A 24,886-nucleotide genomic window follows, 5' to 3' on the forward strand; every position below is an offset into this window, starting at 1 on the left:
GAAGAGTCACGTTGCAAAGATCTGAGTGTCACCAAAGGCTGAAGGAAAGGATGATGTGTTGGAGAAGGGACCAGCAGAGGCCAGCTAGAACACCGTAGTTTCCACCCTGCACTGAGACCTCCCTCCCTCCCTCCCTGGTACTTCCATCCCTGCCTCCCTCCTGAAGCAATGCAAATGAAGGCCCGTCTGTCTTCCTCAGAAAAACCCCTCCAGGCACTTAAAGGCAGCAGCCCGACTTTTCCAAAATCCTCTCTTTGAACTCATTTTGACACCAGATGAAAGGCAAAAAAAAAAAAAAATTCAGAGAGAACATACTATATGAGGCTGACACGTGAGTGCCTTTTGACATTTAAGTACAATTTGACTTGAAATTCAATCCTTATTTATTGGAGCGTGCCTCTTCCAACCGTCTTCAGGGGTTGTCAGATGGGGAGAGGAGCTGAAGACTCACTTTTCTCCTGCTCACCCTGGCTCAGAGTTTGTGTTTTTAGCAGATATTCTGTCATACTTGGTTATTGCCTTACATGGACAGTTTTCTTCTCTTCTGTCTTGAGCACTAACTCAAACATGAAACACAGACCCTCACCCTGCATTTTCCCAAAACCAATCACACAAGGCCTTTGTGTTTGTATCAAAATTTATAGTAGTTTGTGGGGCAACAGAAGATACTTGCAGTGTAGAAATGCAAATAACAAATATGTATAGCAGGCGTCTTTGTAAAATTAAATAGCAGACACCCTTATTCTTAAGCCCTTTAACCATCCACGTTAGCCCTCTGCCCTTTAAACACTCTCACATAGATTTCACCCCTATAAGGCAGTGCGCCCTATAAGGCACCCTTCTTTTGGCTCCAACATTTACATATGACATTCTTAGCCTTGACCTCCAGCTTGTCTTCGTTACTTCCTGTGGGACGGATCTGGGTCTAGTATATTTGCATTATCAATGGTACCACTGTGAAAATCACCAACCTGGCTCAAAACCATATTATTGCATTCAGGTGTTCTCTTCTTTGCCATCAAGTACTGTCTACTCTTAATTAAAATGATAACTTACATGTAACCCCACCACTTCATTTGGCTTTATGCCTTTCAACATACAGCTGCACATGGCTTTTGCTTTCAGTCTTTGTCTGCTGAAAGCCCTCATACCACTGCCAGCTTCAGCTTCCAAAGACCAAGAATTCATTCCACTTCTTCCCCAAGCCCCTGACCAGATTTGCTGGGTGAAGTCCCACCATTTCAGGTCAGTATCACATCAGCTTGCTTCTCTAAGAAACCAACAAAACATTTCTCAAAACCAACCTGATAGGGGAACTCAAGAGTTAAAGATTTTAGCTTCAGTCATAGTTGATAGGCTTAAGTGATGAACAGCACCAGGAGAGCTGTTATTCTAGGAACTGGGATGACTCCAGGAGGTTTACAATCAATTCAACCTTTGTGTCCCAGGGGGCCTGCAAGTGATGGTGGTGGTATGTGAGCCATTGTGTTCCAGGGAGGGACACAGACAAAGAATTGTTGATGGACAGATAAAGAAGGACTAAGGAAAACCTCTCGACTGCAACTCTTGTCCCATTAACCTTTTCCAAACCCCTTTCCTACCCTTTCTTCTTATTATAAAAATGTCTTCTTGAGATGAAATGTTAAGACAGTCTTTGAGGGTACATGACCCAAAGTCTTCTCAGATCACTGGCATCTGAATAAAGCACCCATAAAGATTCAATCCTTGTCTCTACTTATTGCCCTGGTAGTGACAGGCAGCATAAACACTGATTTTTCCAGTTTCAAAACCACTATTTGCTTGCTAGTCTTCTTCCAACGAAACATGTATTTCTACTCCGTTCATAATTTCCCCCACTGAGGGCTACCACAACCAACTACCACAATATAAGTGACTCAGACAACAAAAATGTATTTTCTCACAATCCTGGAGGCTAGAATCTTCTTACAAGAGTCATATTAAATTAGGGTCCACCTTAATGACCTCATTTTAATGTTATCTCTTTAATGTCTCTATCTCCAAATATAGACACATTCTGAGGTATTAGGGGTCAGGACTTTCATATATGATTTGAGCAGGGGGGCTAAAATTCAGTTCACAACACCTACCTAAGTTTTCTTCTTCTCTCTTCTCTTCTCCAAATTGCCACAATACTTAGGGCTACGTTCAAATCCTTCTTCCAGTCCTACTATCTGGTCATTCTGGCTCACCTTTCCTTCCTCCTCTAAGCACTGACCTCATTCACCTTGGCATCTCCTTAGTTTCGCCTTCTGGGTGCAATCCTTCTATTTCCAGAAAGTTTACACTCTTTTAAGCTCTCTAAGTTCTTGGTAAGTGCTTACTGAGTATAGATTTGAAATTCAATAAGATTGAATTTCCTCAATATGAATTGTCTTTTTTTGACCCACTTTTCAGGGTCATATTTACTATGACGATCTTCATAGATGACAGCTAGGTGCCTTGGCAAAAAAAAATAGCCACTAGTCTGTTACCAACTAAAAACTAATGATTCAGGTCTTTGAGAAGGAGAAAAAAATTCTCTTCTATATAAGCATGTGAGATCTCTCCTCTAAATCTTAGTTTTTTTAACATATTATTTCATTTTTTATTTAAATTGTAGTACTTCTCTGTTGCTGGATAGAAAACCCTAATTGATAATGAATACTCTTAAATAACTTCTTCAAACATATTTTTTCCCCAGGGTCTTTGTGACCACATATCATAAAATGCAATCTAACCATCTCACTAAAATTCTTTCTTCTACCTAGGGCTCTGATACTTATGGCCTTTTCACTTGAAAAGTTCAGCATTTATCTTATGAACAAAATGCAAACACTTACATTTCAGTTACTTTTAGAGTATATTCAAATTGGGCTACCTGTATTATCTCTTTTAATCCTTCACAACTCCAGAAATGCATACGATGATTCCTCCCATTTTGTATTTGAAAAAAATCTAAGGCAGAGAAGTGTTAAATAACTTGCTCAAAATATTACAGTGGATTAAAACAAAATAGCCAGATACAAGTGCCCAGTGGCTAAACTACTATGCAAGACTCCATCCACACACAGGAAAGAAGTCAATCTCTGTCTCTCTACAGTGTTCTTTTTTAAACCCTAAATTTTAAATTCATAACTTAGCTTCCTCATGTAAATCACATCCTTTTGATAAGGAGTTTTAATCATAGAAAAATATTTTTATTCATTCTAATACTGTTACCTTATGTTTCATTCAGGTGAGCAGTGTATGTAGAAAAAAATTGATTCCATGTTTTTAAGTATGTTTTATTGATTATGCTATTACAGTTGTCCCATTTATTTTCTCCCCTTATCCTCCTCCACCCTACACCCCACCTCCCTCCTGCATTCTCTCCCCTTAGTTCATGTCCATGTGTCATACATGTAAGTTCTTTGGCTTCTGCATTTTCTATACTTTTCTTAACCTCCCCTGTCTATTTTGTACCTACCAATTAGGCTTCTTATTCCCTGTACCTTTTTCCCCATTCTTCTCCCATCTCCTCCCCACTGATAACCCTCCATGTGATCCCCATTTTTGTGATTCTATTCCTGTTCTAGTTGTTTGCTTAGTTTATCTTTGTTTTTGTTTTTTTTTTTAGGTTTAGTTGTTGATAGTTGCGAGTTTATTGTCATTTTACTGTTCATGGTTTTGATCTTCTTTTTCTTAAATAAGTCCCTTTAACATTTTGTGTAATAAAGGCTTGGGGAAGCACTTTATCTGCTCTTCCATTCTAAATGATATCCAGCTTTTCTGGATAGAGTCATCTTGGATGTAGGTCTTTGCCTTTCATGACTTCTTTCTAGCCCCTTCTTGCCTATAAGGTCTCTTTTGAGAAATCAGCTAATAGTCTTAAGGGAACTCCTTTGTAGGCAACTCTCTCCTTTCTTCTTGCTGCTTTTAAGATTCTCTCCTTATCTTTAATCTTGGGTAATTTAAATATGATGTGTCTTGGTGTGATCCTCTTTAGGTCCAACTTCTTTGGGACTCTCTGAGCTTCCTGGACTTACATGTCTATTTCCTCTGCTAGACTGGGGAATTTTCCTTCATGATTTTTTCAAATAATTTTTCAGTTTCTTGCTTTTCCTCTTCTCCTTCCGGCACCCTTATGATTCGAATGTTGGAACCTTTAAAGTTGTCCCAGAGGTTCCTAAGCCTCTCCTCATTTTTGTGAATTCTAGTTTCTTCATTCTGTTCTGGTTAAATGTTTATTTCTTCCAAATTGTTGACTTGAGTCCTGGTTCCTTCCCTTAGCTGTTGGTTCCCTATATATTTTGGTTTATGTCACTTTGCATAGCCTTCACTTCTTCCTTTATTTTGCAGCTGTACTCAGTCATTTCTCAGAGTATCCTGATTACCAGTGTTTTGAACCCTGCATCTGATAGATTGGCTATCTTCTTACTGCTTAGTTCTTTTTCTGGAGTTTTGATCTCTTCTTTCATTTGGGCCATATTTCTTTGTCTTGGTACACCTGTTACATTGTAAGGGGGCAGAGCCTTAGGTAGTCACCAGGGCGGAGGAACCCACATCACTGTGTTGTGGCGCTGTATGTGGGGAAGTGGTCAGAGAGGGAACAATGCTGCTTGCTTGGCTCTCACCCCACTTTCAGTCACTTCCCCCACTTCTCACAAGAGAATTGCACCCTTCCAGGTGCTACCCTGGTGCTGATTCCAGGTTGGGTGGGCTTGTGTACCCCGTGGGCCTCTCCAATGGACTCTCCTGTGAGACTGTCCATTTCTCCTGCTACCGCAATCCCCACATGTTTTTATATCCAGAGGTTTTGAGGTCTTATTATCCAACACTGGCACCCTGGGTTGCATAGTCTGTCTCGCTCCCAAGTTGTTCCTCCAGGCTTATCTGCACATAAATGTGGGACCACCTGGTCCACCAGCCACCACCTCGCCCGCCAGGTCTGCCCCACCAGCCACTGCCTTGTCGTGCATCCTTTCAGCCCCAGCTACCTGTCTCTGCCCCTCTACCAGTTAAACTTCTATACAGTCCAATTTTCTGGCCCTTCTGGTTGTTTTTTTGCTTTTAAATTGGTTGTTATCCTTCTTTTGGTTGTGTGAAGAAGCAAGGCGTACCTACCCATGTCTCCATCTTGCCAGGAAGTCTGATTCCACATGCTCTTAAGCTTTGTGGTTTCCTTTGTAACCGGCTCTCTGATTTAAGGCCAAACCAGGCAGCAGGCCTGTGTAAGATTATGCTGCCCTCAAGTGACAGATGGTGTGAACTGCCTTTACCTTGGACTCCCAGCAGAGACTGTGAAACTCAACTCAGGAGCTGAGAGCAGCTATTCACCAACTGCTCAGGGACTACTCTCGAAAGCCAATACAGTTTTCACAGAACAAACACACACAGCGGGAGGCTAGCCAATTAGTGCCGATATGTACAATATTGTGCATGTATTCACAGGTAATTACATACCTTTACAATTGGGTAGCAGGAAATATCAGAAATGCTCTCTCTGTGAACTCTCCATGCTAACAGAGAAAGCTAATATATTAATTTGAAAATTATGTTTACAAAAACTGGAAAAGTCTCAAAACTTCTCCAGGGGAGTATGTAATTTTCCTATTTGATTATACAGCCTGACAAGGCCAGCCATTTTAAAATCTTAATCTTGGAAACATGAACTTTAAGACATGCACTTAAATCCTCTGGTCATAATTATGAGTATGGAAAAAGCCTGTGTTGATGAGATAAAACAGCAGAGACTGTGCCTTTCGACAGAACCCAAGGCAGATCTTGAGAAACGGCCTGCTTTCTGGTAAAGGCAGGGGCTAAAATCCCCCTCAGTCATCATTTCACATAAGTCTTATCAAGTGTGGAGTTAGACATGAAAAACAGAGCATCATTAGAGGCTACCCAAGGGCCTCCAAACTCTCAAAGTGGCCTGCTTCCCGAGCCTAGGATTCCTGCCATTGACACATTTTTTCTACATCCAACATGATTTCTCTAGTAGTTCCTCTGGCCGTCTGATTTTGAAATATCAAAACACAACACGGTCTGGAGAGATAAGACACTATAAAGCACGAATTCTTAAGCATAGATTAATTTATCAGAACACTCACTGTCCAAAGAAAAGCAGTAAGTGAGGCGTGGGAGAAGAGGCGCAGCTGCAGACGGTGTGTGATGGACGGGAAGGTGGAGGGGGGACTCACGGCTCACACGGCATTGCCACTGCCGAGGAGAGCAGCCTTGTGGGCTGCAGGCCTGGGAGCAGAAGGTCACTTCACTGGATGACGAGAAGCCAGCACTGAAGCGGGGAGAGGGAAGAGGCTGAAGCAAAACAGACGTCTTGAGAATTTTGTAGAGGGCTGGCCTTGTTGGGAAGTTAGCGAAGAAAGTAATAACGTAAATAGGTTTTCTTTTCCGTATCTCTGAGAACGCCGTTGTTAGCTGGTCCTTTTGTGGTGACCTCTTCCAGGCCGAACACTTGTTTGCAGCATAGTAGGTGTTCTTTCGATAGGAAATATGGGTACAGTACCTGTGCTCGTCTCCTAGTGAATCATGCGCCTCTGTCAGTGGTCATGATAGCCCTTTATCACCTAAAGACCATCTGAGATCACGTTTTACATTGCTTCTGCTTAAACCCCTCTGTTGTGTGGCCAGCAGAGACCCCAAGCGCCCGTAGGAATACAAACTTAGATACGGGGGTGAACCGCGTCAGATTCCTTGACTGGTTCCCACGTCTGAACCAAGGCCGAAGCAGCAGCCCCCGCTGCCGGCGCCGCACCGCCCAATGTGTCGGACACTGGGCTCTCTTCTCCTGCCTGTCCCTTCTCCTCATTTAAAACCCAACATACTTTAAGTAGAGAAGCCCTTTTCTAATTTGCAATCTCTAAGGCTGATAGCCAAAATATTTTCTTTAATAAAGGCAAGGTGACACCCTGGCCAATCGGAACAGATCCTGGATGGAAACAACCGGCCTTGGACTATCTTACAGGTTTTCTATGTCTCTTGCTGAGTCTCAGTTTCACTTTTCATTCTTAGTTTTCAGTTTTCGAAGGACTTTAAAATAAGTCTTTTTCATGATTTAAAATAAGATCTGTGTTTTGAAAATAAAGCCAAAATACTGTTGCTTACAACATTTTTTAAAAAGAAAGGAACTCAAACAAGAATCTACGACCTTCACACTCTCAACATGGTGGGTTAACACACAGATTTTTTCCAAACGTGTTGATCACATCTCAATAGCTCATTTACCATGTTAAAATACAGTAAGAATTTTTAAGGTAAAAAAACAGGAATATTCATAGTCTAGTCACTTGAGACTATACAAGAAGGAATACCAAATATCAGATGTAGAAATATTACAAAAAAAGTCAAGACATGCGTAACTAGAATATTAAAAAAAAATAAAATAGCCCTGGCTGGCGTAGCTCAGTGGATTGAGCATGGGCTGCGAACCAAAGTGTTACAGGTTTGATTCCCAGTCAGGGCACATGCCTGGGTTGCAAGGCACGGCCCCCAGCAACCACACATTGATGTTTCTCTCTCTCTCTCTCTCCCCCTCCCTTCTCTCTCTAAAAATAAATAAATAAAATATTTTATAAAATAAAATAAAATAAAATGCATCTCATCTGAAGTCAAGTTAATGTCCAAGTCCTAGTTCCAACCCTTTTTGTCTCTGGGATATTGAGGAAATTAGTCAATACTAATTTCTCTTACTCTATTTCTTCATCAGTTAAATGGTAACAACTCTCCCTCTGCTTGGATTATTATAAAGATCAAAATGAAACCATGCCAGTAAAGGTCTATTATACATTATTAAAAGGGATTCAATATTACCTAATGAGGCATCACAATAATAGTAATATTAATAATAAACTAAATCCTAACACAAGTTCATAATGCATCAAGAAAAGTGGTTTTCTTCACATACTGTGCCTTAAGATACGAGAAGTGTGACAAGAATGTAAAAGCTGGACAAACACTTTAGGGATTATAACCCTGGATTTAAAAAAGGCAGTACGCTAGACGGCCCCGCCAATCACCAGGACTAGGCCTTGGAAGCTCACACCTGAAAATGAATGTTATTTATAGATAAAGCCGCCCAGTTAATTCTCCCAAGAGGATTACAGGGCTGCCAATCAAGACAAAGGCCCGGCAGGCAGGGTTTGTTGAGCTGATAAACAGGTTCTGTCAAAGCGCTGGTACAAGTGAATTTCAGAATCACTGACTCCTTCACACCCTGTTTTTATTCCAAAAGAAATTATATCGTCCATTTAAGAAAAAACAATAAGAGCCTGGTATTAAATAGATGTGTTTCGCCTAAAATACATTGTAGGTTATACAGAGAATATATATGCTCTATATGCCCAGATTTTGGACATTGTAATAAAATTCAAAAAAGCTGTCTGATTTTTCAAAGGTATCCCAAAGTAAATTATATTTCTTTGTCAATTATAACAACATTCTTCCATACCCAAACTTGGACTCTTTCTCAAGCTCCAAGCCCAGATTTCCTCCTGTATTTAGGACAATGTGCCTGGACCACCCAAAGAGACTTCGTATATCCATTACATCCAGAAACATTGTGATGGTTTGGTCTCAGTGAAAATCTCGCTATCACTGTAACCACCTGGTTGAACCTTTACATCATTGTTAATCCCTTCCTCATGCTCACTGCCAACACAGCCATGAACTGACAAAAGCCCTTGCTTTCTATCCCTGAGGTGCCTTTTACATTCATTCAGTTCTCTGTTCTAGTCCTGTTGTCACTGCCCTTGTCCAGGAAGCTATCAAATTTCAGCAGCATCATCTGTACAACGTCTTGACTGCTCCCCCCGGCTGTCTCCCCATTCCTTCCTATACTTTTCATATTCCTAATGGAGGGTCATCTAAACAGCCAGGCAGGAAGACTAAGAGTCCTTCGCAAGGCACTTAATGACCTAGACCACGTCTGTCTTTCAGACGTTTCTAAATTGACTGTCTCTGCAAACTCCATCCTCTGGCCACACACACACACCGCTATTGTTCCTCGGACGCTGTACACTCAGAGTTCAGGGCTGTCAGTCACGCTGTTCCCCGCATCTGCAAAGCTCTTTTCTCCCTTCTCCAAATAGTACCACTATTGATCTTTCAAAACCAAGTTCAGGTGCTACTTTTCCACCTTCTCTCATTTGAGCTATGCCGCAACACTAAGAATTCACCACTATTCCCCAAACCTTTATAGAGTCCTGTTTGTTTTCCTAAAAAAGCCCTTCTTTCACTCATGCATGTTGTTTTCTCACTAAACGTAAATCCCAATCCAGTAAGCATGTTATTTTTAGCTTGGTATTTCCCATGGTGTGTGTGTGTTTTATCCATCGGTAGCTCATTGCACATTTATCAAAAGCGATGACTACCATTAAATGAGTGCTTATTATGTACCAGGCTCTATGTCCAACATTTTTCACCACACTACAGTCACTTAATCCTTAAAATAAATCAATGAAGTAACATCAGCCCCATTTTATAATGGAAGTAACAAATATCCAGAAAAGTTCAGCAACTTCCCTAAAGTCAACGCTATGGCAGAGTCAGGGTTGCAACCAAGTTCTTTCATAATTTACAGCTTATGCATTTAATATATAGCTCTGAATAGTTAATAGTTAACCCTGCAACTCCCCAAAAAACTACAGAAGATAAAAAGGCTGCCATGTGAATACTGACCAAAAACATCAAGAACATTGGCACCGTAGACTATGTTGAAGATTAAATAAAGCAAAGTATGTAAAGTGCCCAAGACAGTACCTGGAACACAGTGAGAGTTCAAATAAGATTGTTTGTTTTTCAGGTGAGAATAGTATAGACAGTATACTTAAACCTACTCTCTAAACCATGAAGTCCCAAGTCAAGGAGACATGCTTTAAATTCACAGTGGCTTGAATATCAGATGAAAGGAAATACTGTTTTAAACATAAATGTATTAAATATTTCTTAGTATATATGCTATAGATGAAAATATAAATATACTAACAAAATTGTTTGGGAAAACTTCTGATGGTCTCATAGATGATATTACAAAGACATCTAACGTAATTAGCTTTTGAGGCTGATGGGATCTCCCACAATGCATTCCTCCCCCCCTTTTCCAGAAAGAGAGCTCTGGAGTCTTATGAAGTTCTTCCAGCAACAATAACCATACCAACGATTGTACTATTCACTGAAAAATTATGTATCAACTCTTTTACTTTTCAGCAGACACTTAAGACGTTGGTTTTGCTGTTATTTTTCTTGTTGATATTATTATTATTTAAATGACAAAACCAAAATGTGAAGCGTTGAAGTAATTTGCCCCAAATGACACTGCTGTCCATGACGACAACCAGAATTTAAGCGTGTGTGTGTGTCTCTGGCTCTGGAGCCCAGCCTCTTAATCATTCGGTCTGCTTCGGTCCATCTGTAATCTACCGTTGCTTTGACTTCTTTTCTCTTTTATAAAGGGAAATTTTAGTGTGATTCATTGCATTATAAATACTAGCTTCTTTTTAAAAACACACTCAAGGAAAACACTCATTGTCTAGGAAATCCCACTTGCTGTAATGTAACACAAAGAGTAGACATAAACAAATTATAATTTGTGTAGTCTGAATTCGGATACCGTAAGGCCAGAAGGTTCCACGTACATTTATCTGTCCACACAGTCTCTCCCTAGAATGGCCTGAAACCAGGAGTGACATCACTGTGGGGAAGACGAAGTTCACACCACGTCACTGTGGTGTGGTGATGTGTTCTGGGCTCGTCTTTATCTTGCCCTCTACAAAGGTCGTGCCCATGATAGGTCGAACAGGGTGTTTTAAAAGCTTCAGCGTTTCCCAAGTCAGCAACGTGGCCCAGTCTTTACATTTACATATTTGTGTTGTGGTTTTCCTAGAGATTCTCTTTTTCTAATTTGATCTCTATCACTACTTTCTTCATGACATGGGCTCTCACTCTTAAAAGGATCCCGTAAATGACTGTTCACTTGAAAATTCCCTCCTCTGTAGCGAATTGAAGTTATATGAACTTTGTGCCGGACTTGCTCACGGAAATCAAAGGGGCACACTCAGGTTTTACCATCACTGCCTCTGACCTCCCCTTTCTCCACCACATAAAGAAGCAGAGAGAGGACAGAGAGGGTTTAATTTAATGTGGTGGTGGTTTTGGGGGCCACCCCAGCATCTGAGGACAGTAATTAGAGGCTCTTCTTGCCAAATGCAATATTTTGAAGCTGAGACAAAGCTTTCATTTAAACCTAACTTTCAACTACTCATAAAGCTCGAAGTTATTTTCCTTGTTTCTTCAGGCGTCTTAAATGATCACCCTGAAGCGCCGGAGATACCCACTAAAAGACACTTTTTTTCCTTAAATATTCTGAAGCGTTATGTTTCGGGGCCAATCCCCTTTCATCCTTTTTAGCTTTGTATTTCTGATTCTTTGGCCAAAGCTAGAGTCACGAAAGTCTAGAGCTATTCCAAGGGGAGTTAAGGTCCTAGGCAAGTCATATATTCTGTCCAAAAATGCTTTATTTGAATAAATTATTTAAATTAAAGCTTAAATGTAAAATGGCAACACAGTCCAGAAGGGTGTATATGGAAGAGGAGCAATGCTCTTGTAACAAATAGAAGATGCTGTATTCTGGTTTAGGTGTAGGACGAGCCCCAGGTGTACTGTATGGCAAAAACCACACCCAGTTTGGCAGCACAGAGGAAGCATCGGAACGAGTCTTGGATATGGGAGAAGCATTGGAATTAGCAGGCTGTGGATTTAACCCAATCATGATTAACAAGCTAAGGGCTCTAAATGGGAAAAGTGGGCACCATGCAAGAATAGATGGATGATGTAAGTACAAAGATGGGCATTCTAGAAAAGAATCAAAGAGAAATCCTAGAAATTAAAAAGCACTGTGACAGAAATGAAGAATGCTTAAGGTGGGCTTATTAGGAGACTGGACATGGCTGAAGATACTGAGAATATGTCAATAGAAACTTTCAAAACCAAAAACTAAAGAGAAAAAACTGGGCAAGTTTGGGGATGAGGTGGCAAAGGCAGAATGTCTAAATCGGTGGGACAAATGCAAAATAAATGAAAAAAAAAAAAAGAAAAAGAAAACCCTGCACCTAGTCATAGCATATTCAACTATAGAAAATCAAAGGTTAAAAAAAAAATCCCCAAAGAAGCAAAATGAAAAAACACCTTAACGATAGAGCAGCAAAGATAAGATTTATATCCAACTTCTCAGAAACTATGCAAGCAACAAGAGAGTGGAATGAAATATTTAAAGTATTGAGGAGAAGAAAATCGAGATCATCAGGAAAATTAAACATTTTTATACCAGCCACGAAGGCAAAAATATTTTTCAAACAAAACTATATAAATGAAATAAAATGCAAACATGAGAAAAGAACACCTGAGAATCAGGAAACATACAACGTAGTTCAATCTTTAAGATCGTTTCTTGAATCAGAAGCCACAAAACACCGGAGATCGTCACATACCAACTGCAGCTGCAGCTGAGATGGTGATTGTAAGAGACATTCATGGCGGAAAAGTTCCACACCTACACAGGAAAATAATGGTCCCCATCAGTAACACAGTGCATAACCGTAGAGAAAAAAATAACAACACCTAAGACGTAGCTCACCTACCACGTGTAAATTTATTTACATGGATTGACTCATTTAAGTGGATTAAGGCAATGATTCCTGATGCCCAGTTCCTAAAGCCACACACGTGCAGGGCCCAGGTGGCCTGGCTCCGGAGTCCACACCACTACGCACTAGGCTGTTTCCAGTGGACTCTAAAAAGGAAATGCACTGTTTTCTTCCCGACCTGTAAATGCCATCCATGTAAGTTGGCTATTTTTTGAGGTACCAGTTTGAGCTACCAATTCAAATGACCATCTTACTTAGGTTTACAAAAGACAAACTTACACCTTGTAAACACTTCTAACCCAAATTTGTTATGATTTTTCCAAATAAAAATGAGTTGTATTTGAGACTCTAAATTTTTATCATCCCCTGATATTGAATTCCTTAAAATCTTTAACTTCTGTATAAAGAAAGTTTCTCTCATTAATTTGCTTTAATTTATTTCTTTCAAACTTAAGAAGGTGCTTTTCTTTTTATGTTGAATGAGTCCCTATTCCTAAGGCCCACGGCCATCAATATTTTATAAATTACAAGTGTATCTATTTAAAGGGAATATTTTCCCAATTCCTAACATTCTATTGAAAATGTTTGTTTTAACTCATGTAAGCTGTCTTAAAAGTGTTTCCAATTACTTTGATATTATCATTTTCCTGGAAGGTTTCCAGCTTTGTTATTATTTTTTAACTGAATTCAAAATTTCTGATGTGGCTGCACTGTGGTTTTATACAAGAGCAAAATGATGTGCTTTGTTATATTTCTAAAACCATTCCTGATGCTCTTCACTAATTTTTTGGTGGTGAGGATTATAAGTAAGTCGTTGGCCAATGATTTAAGAAACAATCATCTATTCCGAGTTCTCCATTGTAGCGAAATGTGACTGAGATCACTCTCTCTAAAATGCATTGATTTACCAAATACATAAGACCCTGCTGTGTACAAGGCACCATTGAAGGACAGAGCTACTTGAAGAAACACTGAATAAGTGCAATAGAGAGAATTTCAGATAAATCATTTCCAAGTCCTGTACATGTTTCCTTTATTCACTGAGTTTACACATTATATAAGTGTATCAAATGTACATGTGTTCTTAAGTTCACCATCCTTGTCTGGGTCAAAAAACAAACCTGTTTTCTTATCTAACATTTTCTTCATCAACTGCTCACTACCCATGGTTGTTTCAATAAAACGACTCAGATAATTTAGCTTAAAAGAAGGAGGAAGAGGAAGAGAAGGAGAAAGCTATGAAGAAGGAGAAAAAGAAACCACTGGACAATTTAATCTAAAGGCTATTAATGTTTTTACTTATGGTTACTTTGATGAAAACATTGCTATGGTAAAAGTAACTGTGTTACAGACTCATGTTACACACACTGCCTGCTCAGTTTCGGAGAGCTGAACCACAAAGTCATTCTTACTTTATGAGTAGTATTTTTATTAACATGGAGGATTCGCCTCATCTGGGTGCAGTGTCCAGCATAATACAGCATTTGTACTAGCAGTGACAAGCCCATTTCCCAGAGGGATTCCAGCAGCAATCTGAAGTTCAATGAAATGTAAGTCCTAGTAAGCCAACAATCTATTATGAAGGATTTAGTAACAAGTAAATATCTACCTAATTCAATAAAATAACTCTCCAATGTTACTTTTATATTTGTCAAATTTTTAAGCCAGGATAAAAATAAATAGATAGCTAAAAGAAATACAATTCAACCCAATAAAACAAATAGTGTATCTCCTACTTATTTTTCAAGATTTCACTTTTAAATTGTGCATGTTCTATAAATAACATAAATTTTACTAATAGGTTCCAAACTGTAGACTCAAAATGCAAAATGACAAATTTGGGTAAAAACTCCAAAAGAGAAATAACATAAATACTTTCATTAAGTATGTATTTCTATGTCTCAAAGGCCAGATATATAGAGATGTCTTAGAATAGCAAATTAGTTTCCCACAAAAGAAATGAGTCCTGGAGTTTTAAAAGGGACAGAGTTTTCAGAGTCAGCACTGAAATAATTTGAATTACATCAGAAGAAGAGAAAGGATGCATAGAAAGGAGAGAAAGAGAGGAAGCAAAAATAAGAATAAATTATTATCTGCTTATTGTGGGACAGTTAATGGTATGAAGTAGTTAATGTTCATGAGATGCTCCCAGTGAATCCCTCAGGTCAGTATTCTTACCATTTAACATTAGAAAACAGAAGCTCAGAGAAGATTGTCACAGCAGCAGTCCAAAGAGCCAGAGCTTGAATGTGGGCATCTCTTACTCTAAAAATAATGTTCTAACCAAAAAGTTAGGAACATTTTGCTTGTTCTTTTGCTTAAACAAACAAAAGAGAAGTAGAAAGTATTCACTCTTTTAATTTTTTGTGCCTTTTTACTTTTAAATGATTTCAAGCACCCCTAGGATTTGTGGCGATGGAAGGGGGTTTCACTTGAGATGTTGAACACACATTACAATATACAGATGATGTATCACAGAATTGTATGCCTGAAACCTGTACGATTTTAATAACCAATGTCACTCCAATAAATTCAATCTTTTTTAAAAAAGAGAAAAAACAACTTTTCCAAAAGAAGGAAAAGAATAGGATAAGAGAGATATACATAAACAAATGTGATAAAATATGAACAACTAGGGAGTCTAGGGGAGGATATATCAGTTACTTGTAGTATTTGGGCCACTGTTTTGAAATTATTGTTTTTTCAAATTGTTGTTTTCAAGTTTAAAAGCTACAGAATTTAAAAGAGTGTGTATTTTTACATACAATTTTTTTCTTAATCAGAATTATTAGAAAGTAAGTTTGAAGATATGAATGCCATGTTACCTTAAAATACTTCAATGTAAATTTCCGGGAAAGAACAAGAGTATTATCTTTTATAACCACAGTATAGTTGTCAAAAGCAGAGCACTGATCTTGATATCATACTATCATCATATCTACAGACCGTACTCATATTTCACCAGTTGTCTCAATAACACCCAGGAGCAGAGCCCAGAGGTATCGTAATCCAGGGTCCTATAATCCAGGACCACATGGTTCATTCAGCCGCCATCTCTCTTTACTCTCCTTTGATCTGAAACAGTTCTTCCCTCTCCATCTTTCATAACTTTCTTGTGAAAGCCTGTTACTTTGTACAATATCTCTCAATTTTGGTTTTGTCTAATATTGCCTCATGATTAGAACCAGACCATGCAATTTTGGTTAGAATTCCACAGGAGTGATGCTACCTGTGTCTTTCTCCGCATCGGAAAGCACGTGATGTCGGCTTGTCTCACTGCTGATGATGCTAAGTAGTGACTTTCATAGGTAGTCTTTACCAGATTTCTCCACCGTGATTTGGTACTTTGCTCTTGTTAATGAATGTGTAAATTGTAAGGAGATATTTGGAGACTGTGTAGATACCCTGCTCCACATCGAACTGTCACACAATACTTACCATCCACTTATAAGGTGTCCAAAATTTGACCAGTGAGGCCCTTTCAAGTTTGTTCTGTATCATTTTGACACATCTCTGTGATTTTTGAGCATTCGTTAATTTTTGTTATGACATTTCAGGCTACTTTTATCATTTCCCTGGTCCAGCTCTTGCTTCTTTTCCAACAATCCTTGGTTCCTTTTAGTAAAGATTTTATTTAGAAACCAAGATTTGGCTACTAAGCGTACCCACTGCTGCTGGAGTATTTTTTCTATGCCCTCAGGACACTGAACTGGGAGCTGTATGTGTGTGTTTGTATGTACACATACCCAGATAGGTAGGTAGGTAGACAGAAAGAACAAGCCGTGAACTCATATTGATACTTCCAATCCCAATCCAAAATAAGCAGCTTCACGCCAATCTTCTCCCAGGGCATAGCTGTACTCTAATCAACAATACGAAACTAGACTTCTTTTACCTTTAATGTATACAGTTATGAGCATGCCACACATATCAGGTAACAGATTGCCCACCACAGTACTGTGGAAAACAGTCCTACTGACTAGAGTTCAATATCTGGGTACAATTCTTCTGGCCATTCATCTAAGGTTAAGTTTTCAAGCTATTGTACTCAAAAGTGACTTGGGCTCATTGTCCCCCACCTTCAATGTGGTTGTATTTTTCATCGGAAATATTTCATTTCACTTGCTCCTAGTTCTATTCCGCTTTCAGTCCCCTCCTTCTCACTGGCTTTACGTCACTTTGTGGGTTTAGTTTGTGTATGTAAAAACATTGTCATCATTACAAAAATCAAGCTGTACAACCATTATACTTGAAGGTGAATCGCCCTCCCTCACTCCTAATCCCTCACTTCTGTTCATTCCTAGTAGATAGCCAATCTTACCGGCTTCTTAGCTTTTCCTTCCTGTGTTTCTTTTTGACACAACTAAAACACTGGTGTATTTGCTGTCTCTCAACCACTTGATGCATCCTCTAAACTAAGCTGACTACTCTTACTTATGTTCATCCTAGGGGTAGCCTTGAACTGATGGTCTGTTGCAAACATCTAATTTCTGAAGACTGCAATATCGCTTTTGGTAAGCATCCCCTAGCAAAGGGCAGGCGGTCAATACATTATTGTTGAATAAAAGTTCATTGTTTTGAATGGCACGTGGAAGAAAAGCAAAATGACCAATATAGTGGAACAAACAAGGACTAGAAAAAATACAATAAAGCAGAAATCATTAATAGCAGCAAAGACTGTATTCAAACTTCTGTGGGATTTTTTTTGCCAAAAATAGTAATAGTAATAGTAATAAGTAGAGATTTTAATACATAAGACATTTCAAGGTGCTAAAAGGGGAGAAGAAAGCAGTTGTTTGGTAAATTTAAGAGGAAAAATATACCATGCCAAATGTTGTTGAAAAAGATAACTATTACAGTTAACTCAAGAAAAAGGTTTTAATCCTATAAAACTAATTTTTCTTTCAGAAAATGGCAAGAATAGCTACCAGTCCATACTGAAAAGATAAATATTTTTTTCACAAATATCATACAATAGTTGACGAAGATTGCATTTACTGTAAGACTTGAAGCTCTTTTTCTTTTTTTAAGTTTAGTTGTCTGTTTTTGCCTTACTGTTAATGAATAGGATTTGTTAATTCTCTTATGCCAATCCTATTACTTGTTCAGAGCTATTTCTGCAAAGGTCATCAATATCCAGGGATCTTAAATCTGAGCTTAAACCTGTCCAAGTTCAAGAGGAGCTCTGAATGCAGGAATTCTTATCCGCTGAACGTAATCAAGGACACCAGGCACAGAGAACCAAACCGTGAGTCACAGTTATTCCTGATAATATAATTTTTTAAATTTTACCTTCAGGGAAAGAATTATCATCTCACTGTTTATACATTAATGGGGGATCTTTTGATATAGTGCAAGGTGACAGTAAGGAATAATTTACTATAAAAACAAATACTGTGCATCTTTCTGTCTTAAAGTGATTTGCATGAGATATCTTCACTAATGTAAACCCAGAGTAAACACACAATTTTGAGTGTAATAATTCTAGAAGTGTGTTGTCAAATAAAACTATGAATAGAGAATTACTTTTGAAGTTTAAAGTTCTTGAGTCCTCCCTCTGAGCGAAAGGAGAACTGGAGGAAGGAAGTAGTGACTCCCTGCACTTTGTACTTGAAGGCCTGACTTCCAGACTGTAAAGGGAGTGTCAGTGTCTCAGCACTGACACGCTCTCAGACCCCTGCCCCAAACACCCAGTTGTGTGTTCTTGGGCTTCTTTCCTGAATATTATATGTTTTGTTGTTTTTCCCTCTTTACCTTTATAGTGGGAATGATAACATTTGTGTCAGAAGGCTACTTCAAAACTTCATGAAACAGAAATGATGTTTTTAAGAGAAAAGGACACCGGGTGCTAGGTTTTGCATACCACTCACTGTCCCTTCGATCATCGCTCTCTAATGCAGTTCAGAAGCTGAACCTGTCAAACCGAGTCGAGAAAAACGGCTCTGTTACAGTCTGTTAACTTCCATGATAGTGCAACGGTTTAAGATTTAGCTCTGAAAGTCAAACCCAGATTCCAATCCTTGCTCCACCATTTACTATAAGATTTTGAGCAAGTAACTTAAATTCTGCCCTTCGGCTTCCTCATGTGTAGGGCGGCATTAACAATTGTTCCAGCCACATGTGGATGTGTGACAATTAAAGGATTTTGACACAAAATAATTGGAACAATGCCTGGCACATAGTAAATGTTCATAGTAAGTAAGTACATCGTTATTATTAATTAAACATTTCATTACATAAAATATTGAGATATAATTTTACGAAATTTGGTACAGACAATAATTGAAAAAATCAGTAATAAATAATGTTTGCTAGGTACAAGACCTAAACTGAAGATATTTTAAATAAAAGAAGATAAACTATGAACTACGTAAAATCCTTAGGCCCAAATATCTTTAATAACACAGATATTAATGTTCTCTTACCAGCAGAGAGAAACATGCTAAACACTTTATCACTTGGTAATAATCCTTAGCATCCATGGAACCTGACAGTGGAAGAATATTTATGTATCTATTTATTTATTTCTCATTTGTCATTATTTTCTTGTTCATCTTATAGATTATATCAAATCTAATTTCTAAAATGGAAGAAGCCAAAAACCAAAGTTTGGAAGAAGACTTTGACGGACAGGCCACACACACAGGTAAGCAAAGCTATAGGAAGAAAACTAATTATTAAATCAAAATTAAATCTGGAGATCTCTACTCTTCTTACTGCCACTATTCAGCATGAAATTTTTTATAGCTCTGAGTGGTCTGATGAAATCATCTAAAAATAACTGAGTGGGTAAATTAACTTGAGATCAAATACTTTTAAAACCATTTTATTTAGATGTTAAGAAATGAGAAATTTAATAAAAAACACTACTTATGGAGAATTTCTTGCTGCCTGGCTTTCATAAGACTTCCATATGCATCAAAGTCAAACCACTATCCTCTGTCTTAATTTCCCACAGTATAAACTTTCTTTGCAATTGCAAGCAACATTATTAAAATTATATAAATAACAATTATTAGGAAATATGTACAGAAAGAAAAATACATCCACATATATAATACAATATTAAAGGTATGGATATGGCTAAGCTTTAGTGAAGAATATGTAAAGTTGCATGTTTTCAAGAATTGAGACCTTTTTCCAAGCACTGCTACTATTTATCAGGGCAACTGAACATCAGAATTCCATTCAGAGCATCCTTGATTTAAATCTGCAGATCCTTTCCTTTCTATATTTATAAAAGATTCTCAAAATCCTAAAAAGAATTGGGTGGTTATGTAATGATTTTTTGAAGGTCATTTTAGCTTTGTTAATTGAGGTTAGGCCTCTCTCACTGGTTTTCTTTTATGTGCCATTGTTATGGTTGTTTTCTGGATCTTGATAACATTTTCATTTGTTTATCCGGCAATCCTAGTTTCCTTTGTTACTGGCACTGCACCAGTTTCAGTTTATTGCTGAAGCTCTGTCTTATGTAACAAGTGATATTTTTCTAAAACTCTAGTTTCCTTTCTACACTCCAACTTCAAATATTTTTACCCCCAAATTTTGAGAATAGTTCAAACTCCATAGTTCATATTTTCATCAATGCAGATGTTTCAGAAAGATTCTTAGCCAAAACCCATTTATCAAGATGAATGTGGGAAAACATTTTTGTTTTCTGACTTATGGCAGTCAGAAATTTCTAGCCCAAACAAGATGCTTATTTTTGAAACAGAACTAAGCATGTACCTTGCTTATTTCTGAAACAGAACACAAGTTTACTCCCATGGTGATACTTATACAAATCTCAGTTGTATAAGGCCTTTAGAAAATAAAGAGAAACAATTTGTTTTTAATTTTATTCCAGGACCAAAAGGAGTAATACATGATTGGAGGAAGTTTAAATTAGAGAGTGAAGATGGTGACTCAGTCCCACCCAGCAAGAAGGAAATTCTCAGACAAATGTCTTCTCCTCAGAGTAGGGATGACAAAGACTCAAAAGAAAGATTCGGCAGAAAGGTAAGCTAAAGAAAAATCAATAATAAATAATTTACAAAGTGTAAACATGAATCACATTTTTTCCAAATCACATTTTTTAAAGGTTTTTTTGGTTTATTTATTTTTAGACAGAGGGGAAAGGAAAGACAAAGAGAGGGAGAGAAACATCAGTGTGTGGTTGCCTCTCACATGGCCCCCACTGGGGACCTGGCCCACAACCCAGGCATGTGCCCTGATTGGGAATCAAACCTGCGACCCTTTGGTTCTCAGCCCGAGTTCAATCCACTGAGCCACACCTGCCAGGGCTGAAATCACATTTTTCACAGCACCATCTTTTTAATCTCACTTATTTACTTGTTATATAATGTTTACATCCACGTGCATAAAGAGATACATTAGCAGATGATCTCTATGATATGAATGGAGATTATCCCAGAGTATCAGAGCAGTGAAATTACTTTCTTCCTTTAGCTTTTAGGTCACTTTTAGATCTTTATAATCAGCATGATGAATTTATATGACAATAAAAATATAGCCCTGGCTGGCGTAGCTCAGTGGATTGAGTGCGGGCTGCGAACCAAAATGTTGCAGGTTCGATTCCCAGTCAGGGTACATGCCTGGGTTGCAAGCCATGACCCCCAGCAACCGTACACTGATGTTTCTCTCTCTCTCTTTCTCCCTCCCTTCCCTCTCTAAAAATAAATAAATAAAATCTTTAAAAAATATTTTAAAAAATATTAATGAAGGAAGCCATAAAGTGATTTTCACTGTGGGGGGAAAAATCACTTTAGTGGATTATCTCCAAACCAGTCTATATGAGTTGTATATTGATTCTCAACATACAGACAGTGCTTCAGAAATAGACGTGCTTCTAGGCTCTGGTCATTGTAAACATTTTCAGGTCACAAATCTTATTTTCAGATCGGGTTCCTTCACTGAGTCATATGATGCAGATGAGACAATTACATTTTTTCCATCTTAGGAATTGTAACAGCACCTCCTCCACTTGCTTTAAAGCCATGTGAAGAGAAAATAAATGTAAAAGTGTTTGAAACATGTAAAATGCTACACAAACATGAGACTTTATAATTATTTTTTTAAAGATTTTATTTATTTATTTTCAGAGAGAGAAGGGAGGGGGAAAGAGAGAGAGAGAGAGAGAGAGAGAAACATCAATGTGCGGTTGCTGGGGGCCATGGCCTGCAACCCAGGCATGTGCCCTGACTGGGAATCGAACCTGCGACACTTTGGTTCACAGCCCGAGATCAATCCACTGAGCTACACCAGCCAGGGCAAGACCTTATAATTATTAAAGATGGACTAAGCTTTAGACATGTATATGTAAGTGTCCACATATCTATCTATATGCCTGAATATGTGAATAGAACAAGTTCTTATAAAAAAGCTCAAATGCATGAGTCAATATTTGTGTGGCTTTGCCTATTCAATTAGCAGAACTATAGTAGAAACTTAAAAATTATACAACATATCTAACAATTTTTAAGGTTAAAACAAATTAAACTGGGACAATAATCTTAAAGCAGAAAAAAATACGATAAGACAAGGATGAGGACATTAGAAACTCAAATATAAGAGAAACAGGAGAAGGACGTGTGAGAGCATCAGGAGCTTTTATTAGCCTGAATCTCAGTATCTTCTGTAAAGTTCTGTAACAGTGCCTGCTGCATAGATGTGTTGTGAGGATTAAGCAAAATAATCTATGTCAACTGCCTAAGACATAAAGTTTTCATAAATACCACTTTCGTGCCTTCTCAGTCACGTACTTTAAGTATTGTCAGCAGTGGCTGTTTGAGAGGCTATTTGACGATAAGGCTGATGGGTCCCCCTCGGAAACTGGCTTCCTTCCTTGGCGCTGGGCTGCTCCCCATCTCTTAATCACACCACATCCCATCATTGTTCTCTTCTACCCTTTCTCCTCTCTCTCTCTCTCTCTCTCTCTTTTAGTGTGTTAGGGGGTGGAGTTTAACATTCTATTGAACAAGCTGGTCATAATGTAGCTGTTAAGAAAGATTCTGCAAATAATTTATATTCTAGCTGCAGTGATACGTAGCTGTCTTGGAAGAAGAAAGTTAAGCTCCTTCTCACTTTTGCCTAAGACATTGGGTAGGAATTGCCTGCAGGGCTCGGGTAAACACAGCTCACTCAGCCCCACCCTGACGGGTTGTGATTTGACAGAGCTGGCACCGTGCCCCGAAATGTGCATTTCCCAGAACTTCTCAGGTGATGGCGATACTGTCGGTACAGCACAAATCTCCTGGCTAATCTGATGAACCCTAAACAGTAGTAAAAGCTGCCTTGGCTCACTCCTCTTCTACATATCTCAAGAATCAGCAAGGGATGAGATAAAATCTTTCTAACAACTTTTGTGGAGGAGAGGCTAATGTTCAAAAGCATCTGTGGAGGACACATTTAAATCGAGTGCATGTGCCTGTGTGGGTGTTTATGAAAGTCGCTTATAAAGTAGGCTTTGCTGGGCCCGTGTTTTTCTACCCACAGCGATCGGAGGTTAAGTGACACATTTCTGACTGACACTGTGATCGTCTCCTGGCTCAACTGTATTCAGCAGTACTCATGCAGCATCACGAAGTAATTACTGAACCCTGCTATGTGCCAGACACTATGGCAGACATGGAAGAGTGGTGACTGGGACAAATAAAATCCCTGCTCCCCTGGAACATATCAGCTAGAAAACTAATATTATGCAATTGACTAAATTTATCATAGCAGGGAGTGTTTATTGGTACAAAGAAACTCTAAAATCGTATGAGGAATAGAAAGCTCGGGGCAGGGACTCTTTTTAAGTAGAGTAATCAAGGAAGGTGACATTGGAACCAAAGCCCGAGTGAGGTCAAGGGGAGACCACATCGGGGGAGGACGAACTGCACGTGCAAACGCTTCGAGCTGAGGAAGGGGTTGGTGTGTCTAAAAATTAAGTCTCCGGCTGAATGATCTCTGTCATTCCTTCATTTATTTGCAGATGAGCATTCAAGAGTATGAGCTAATCCACCAAGGCAAAGAGGATGAAGACTGCCTTCGTAAGTACCGCAGGCGGTGTATGCAGGACATGCACCAGAAGCTGAGTTTCGGGCCCAGGTACGGGTTTGTGTATGAGCTGCAGACCGGGGAGCAATTCCTGGAAACCATTGAAAAGGAGCAGAAAAGCACCACCATCGTGGTTCACATCTATGAAGACGGCGTTAAGGGCTGCGATGCTCTAAACGGTAGCCTCTCATGCCTTGCGGCCGAATACCCTATGGTCAAGTTTTGTAAAATGAAAGCTTCTAACACGGGAGCCGGTGACCGCTTCTCCGCGGATGTGCTCCCCACACTGCTTGTCTACAAAGGTGGGGAACTCATAAGCAATTTTATTAGTGTGGCTGAACAGTTCGCCGAAGACTTTTTTGCTGGGGATGTGGAGTCTTTCCTAAATGAGTATGGGTTACTACCTGAAAGAGAGATGCCTGCCCTGGAGCAGACCAACGTGGAGGAAGATATTGAGTAAAGGTTCGCCACATCAGTATCTCAGATTTCTCCTTCACATACTGAACATTTATTGATTTGGTAGTGTCTATATTCCTTTAGAGAATATCAAATATGGACATGGCTATTCTCACGTGGAAACAAGACCAGATTGATGCTGAAGTTACACGGTTAGCATTGTTCAGTTCTCGTTACTCAAATTTCTACAAGGCTTTATTCCAAAACCCTGTAGTCTTCAGAAACATGTTAGTAAACAGAGAGAATGTGTACTGTATTGTGACAGTTTTTAAAAATCCCTTTCACGTTATGTGTTAGCTTTTTGACTCCTTGTTTTTTTTTCTGCAGTGTTATTATTTGGACTTTTCAAAGCACATCATTAATTATCATTTTGCCTACATAATAAGAATAAAGTCTCATGAGGAAATAAGTATTCTATTTGAAATCTATTCTTTCTCAAGTATTACAACACCAAGGCCCTAAAAATATTATGTAACCTAAAATACAAAAAGAATCATTCAGAAAGATATCTTATATTCTAACCAACCTAAAGCACAAGAAACTTAGAAACACTATATTGCATTAAGGTTGTAAAAAAGAAAGTATTTGTTAAAAATAAAATTTCAGAAGTTAAACTTATCTGTGAAAGAAGGCAGTGTAGAAGTGTAGTTATTAGTAGTAGTTATGATTGTAACTATCATTTATTGATTGCCAAATATGAGCTAGTAATTTATACATATCATCTCTAATTCTTAAATACAGTCCTGCAAGGA

The 24,886-nt window shown here is 38.6% G+C and overlaps 1 protein-coding gene and 1 long non-coding RNA gene across 2 annotated transcripts; one reads left to right on the plus strand and one right to left on the minus strand.

Moving 5' to 3' along the window:
- Positions 1–1,384: 1,384 nt before the first annotated feature.
- On the minus strand, positions 1,385–12,942 carry LOC118498126. Its single transcript, XR_004900648.1, has 3 exons — positions 12,380–12,942; positions 6,090–6,274; positions 1,385–1,453 (listed from the first exon to the last, which is right to left on the minus strand). It is a non-coding gene; the product is annotated as an uncharacterized LOC118498126 (long non-coding RNA).
- A 4,855-nt stretch (positions 12,943–17,797) lies between these two features.
- On the plus strand, positions 17,798–24,559 carry PDC (phosducin). Its single transcript, XM_028530962.2, has 4 exons — positions 17,798–17,886; positions 19,200–19,284; positions 20,485–20,636; positions 23,614–24,559. The coding sequence occupies exons 2-4, from the start codon at positions 19,224–19,226 to the stop codon at positions 24,136–24,138; spliced, it is 738 nt and encodes a 245-aa protein (XP_028386763.1). The 5' UTR covers positions 17,798–17,886; positions 19,200–19,223; the 3' UTR covers positions 24,139–24,559.
- Positions 24,560–24,886: the final 327 nt, after the last annotated feature.

Source organism: Phyllostomus discolor, chromosome 14 (genome assembly GCF_004126475.2).
Source record: "Phyllostomus discolor isolate MPI-MPIP mPhyDis1 chromosome 14, mPhyDis1.pri.v3, whole genome shotgun sequence".
Lineage (NCBI taxonomy): Eukaryota > Metazoa > Chordata > Mammalia > Chiroptera > Phyllostomidae > Phyllostomus > Phyllostomus discolor.

Bases quoted from the DNA above. Each gene is read 5' to 3' on its own strand.
- PDC (XM_028530962.2), top strand. From the start codon at position 19,224: ATGGAAGAAGCCAAAAACCAAAGTTTGGAAGAAGACTTTGACGGACAG. The intron at 19,285-20,484 runs GTAAGCAAAGCT...ATTTTATTCCAG, and splicing joins CGGACAGGCCACACACACAG to GACCAAAAGGAGTAATACAT. The intron at 20,637-23,613 runs GTAAGCTAAAGA...ATTTATTTGCAG, and splicing joins AAGAAAGATTCGGCAGAAAG to ATGAGCATTCAAGAGTATGA.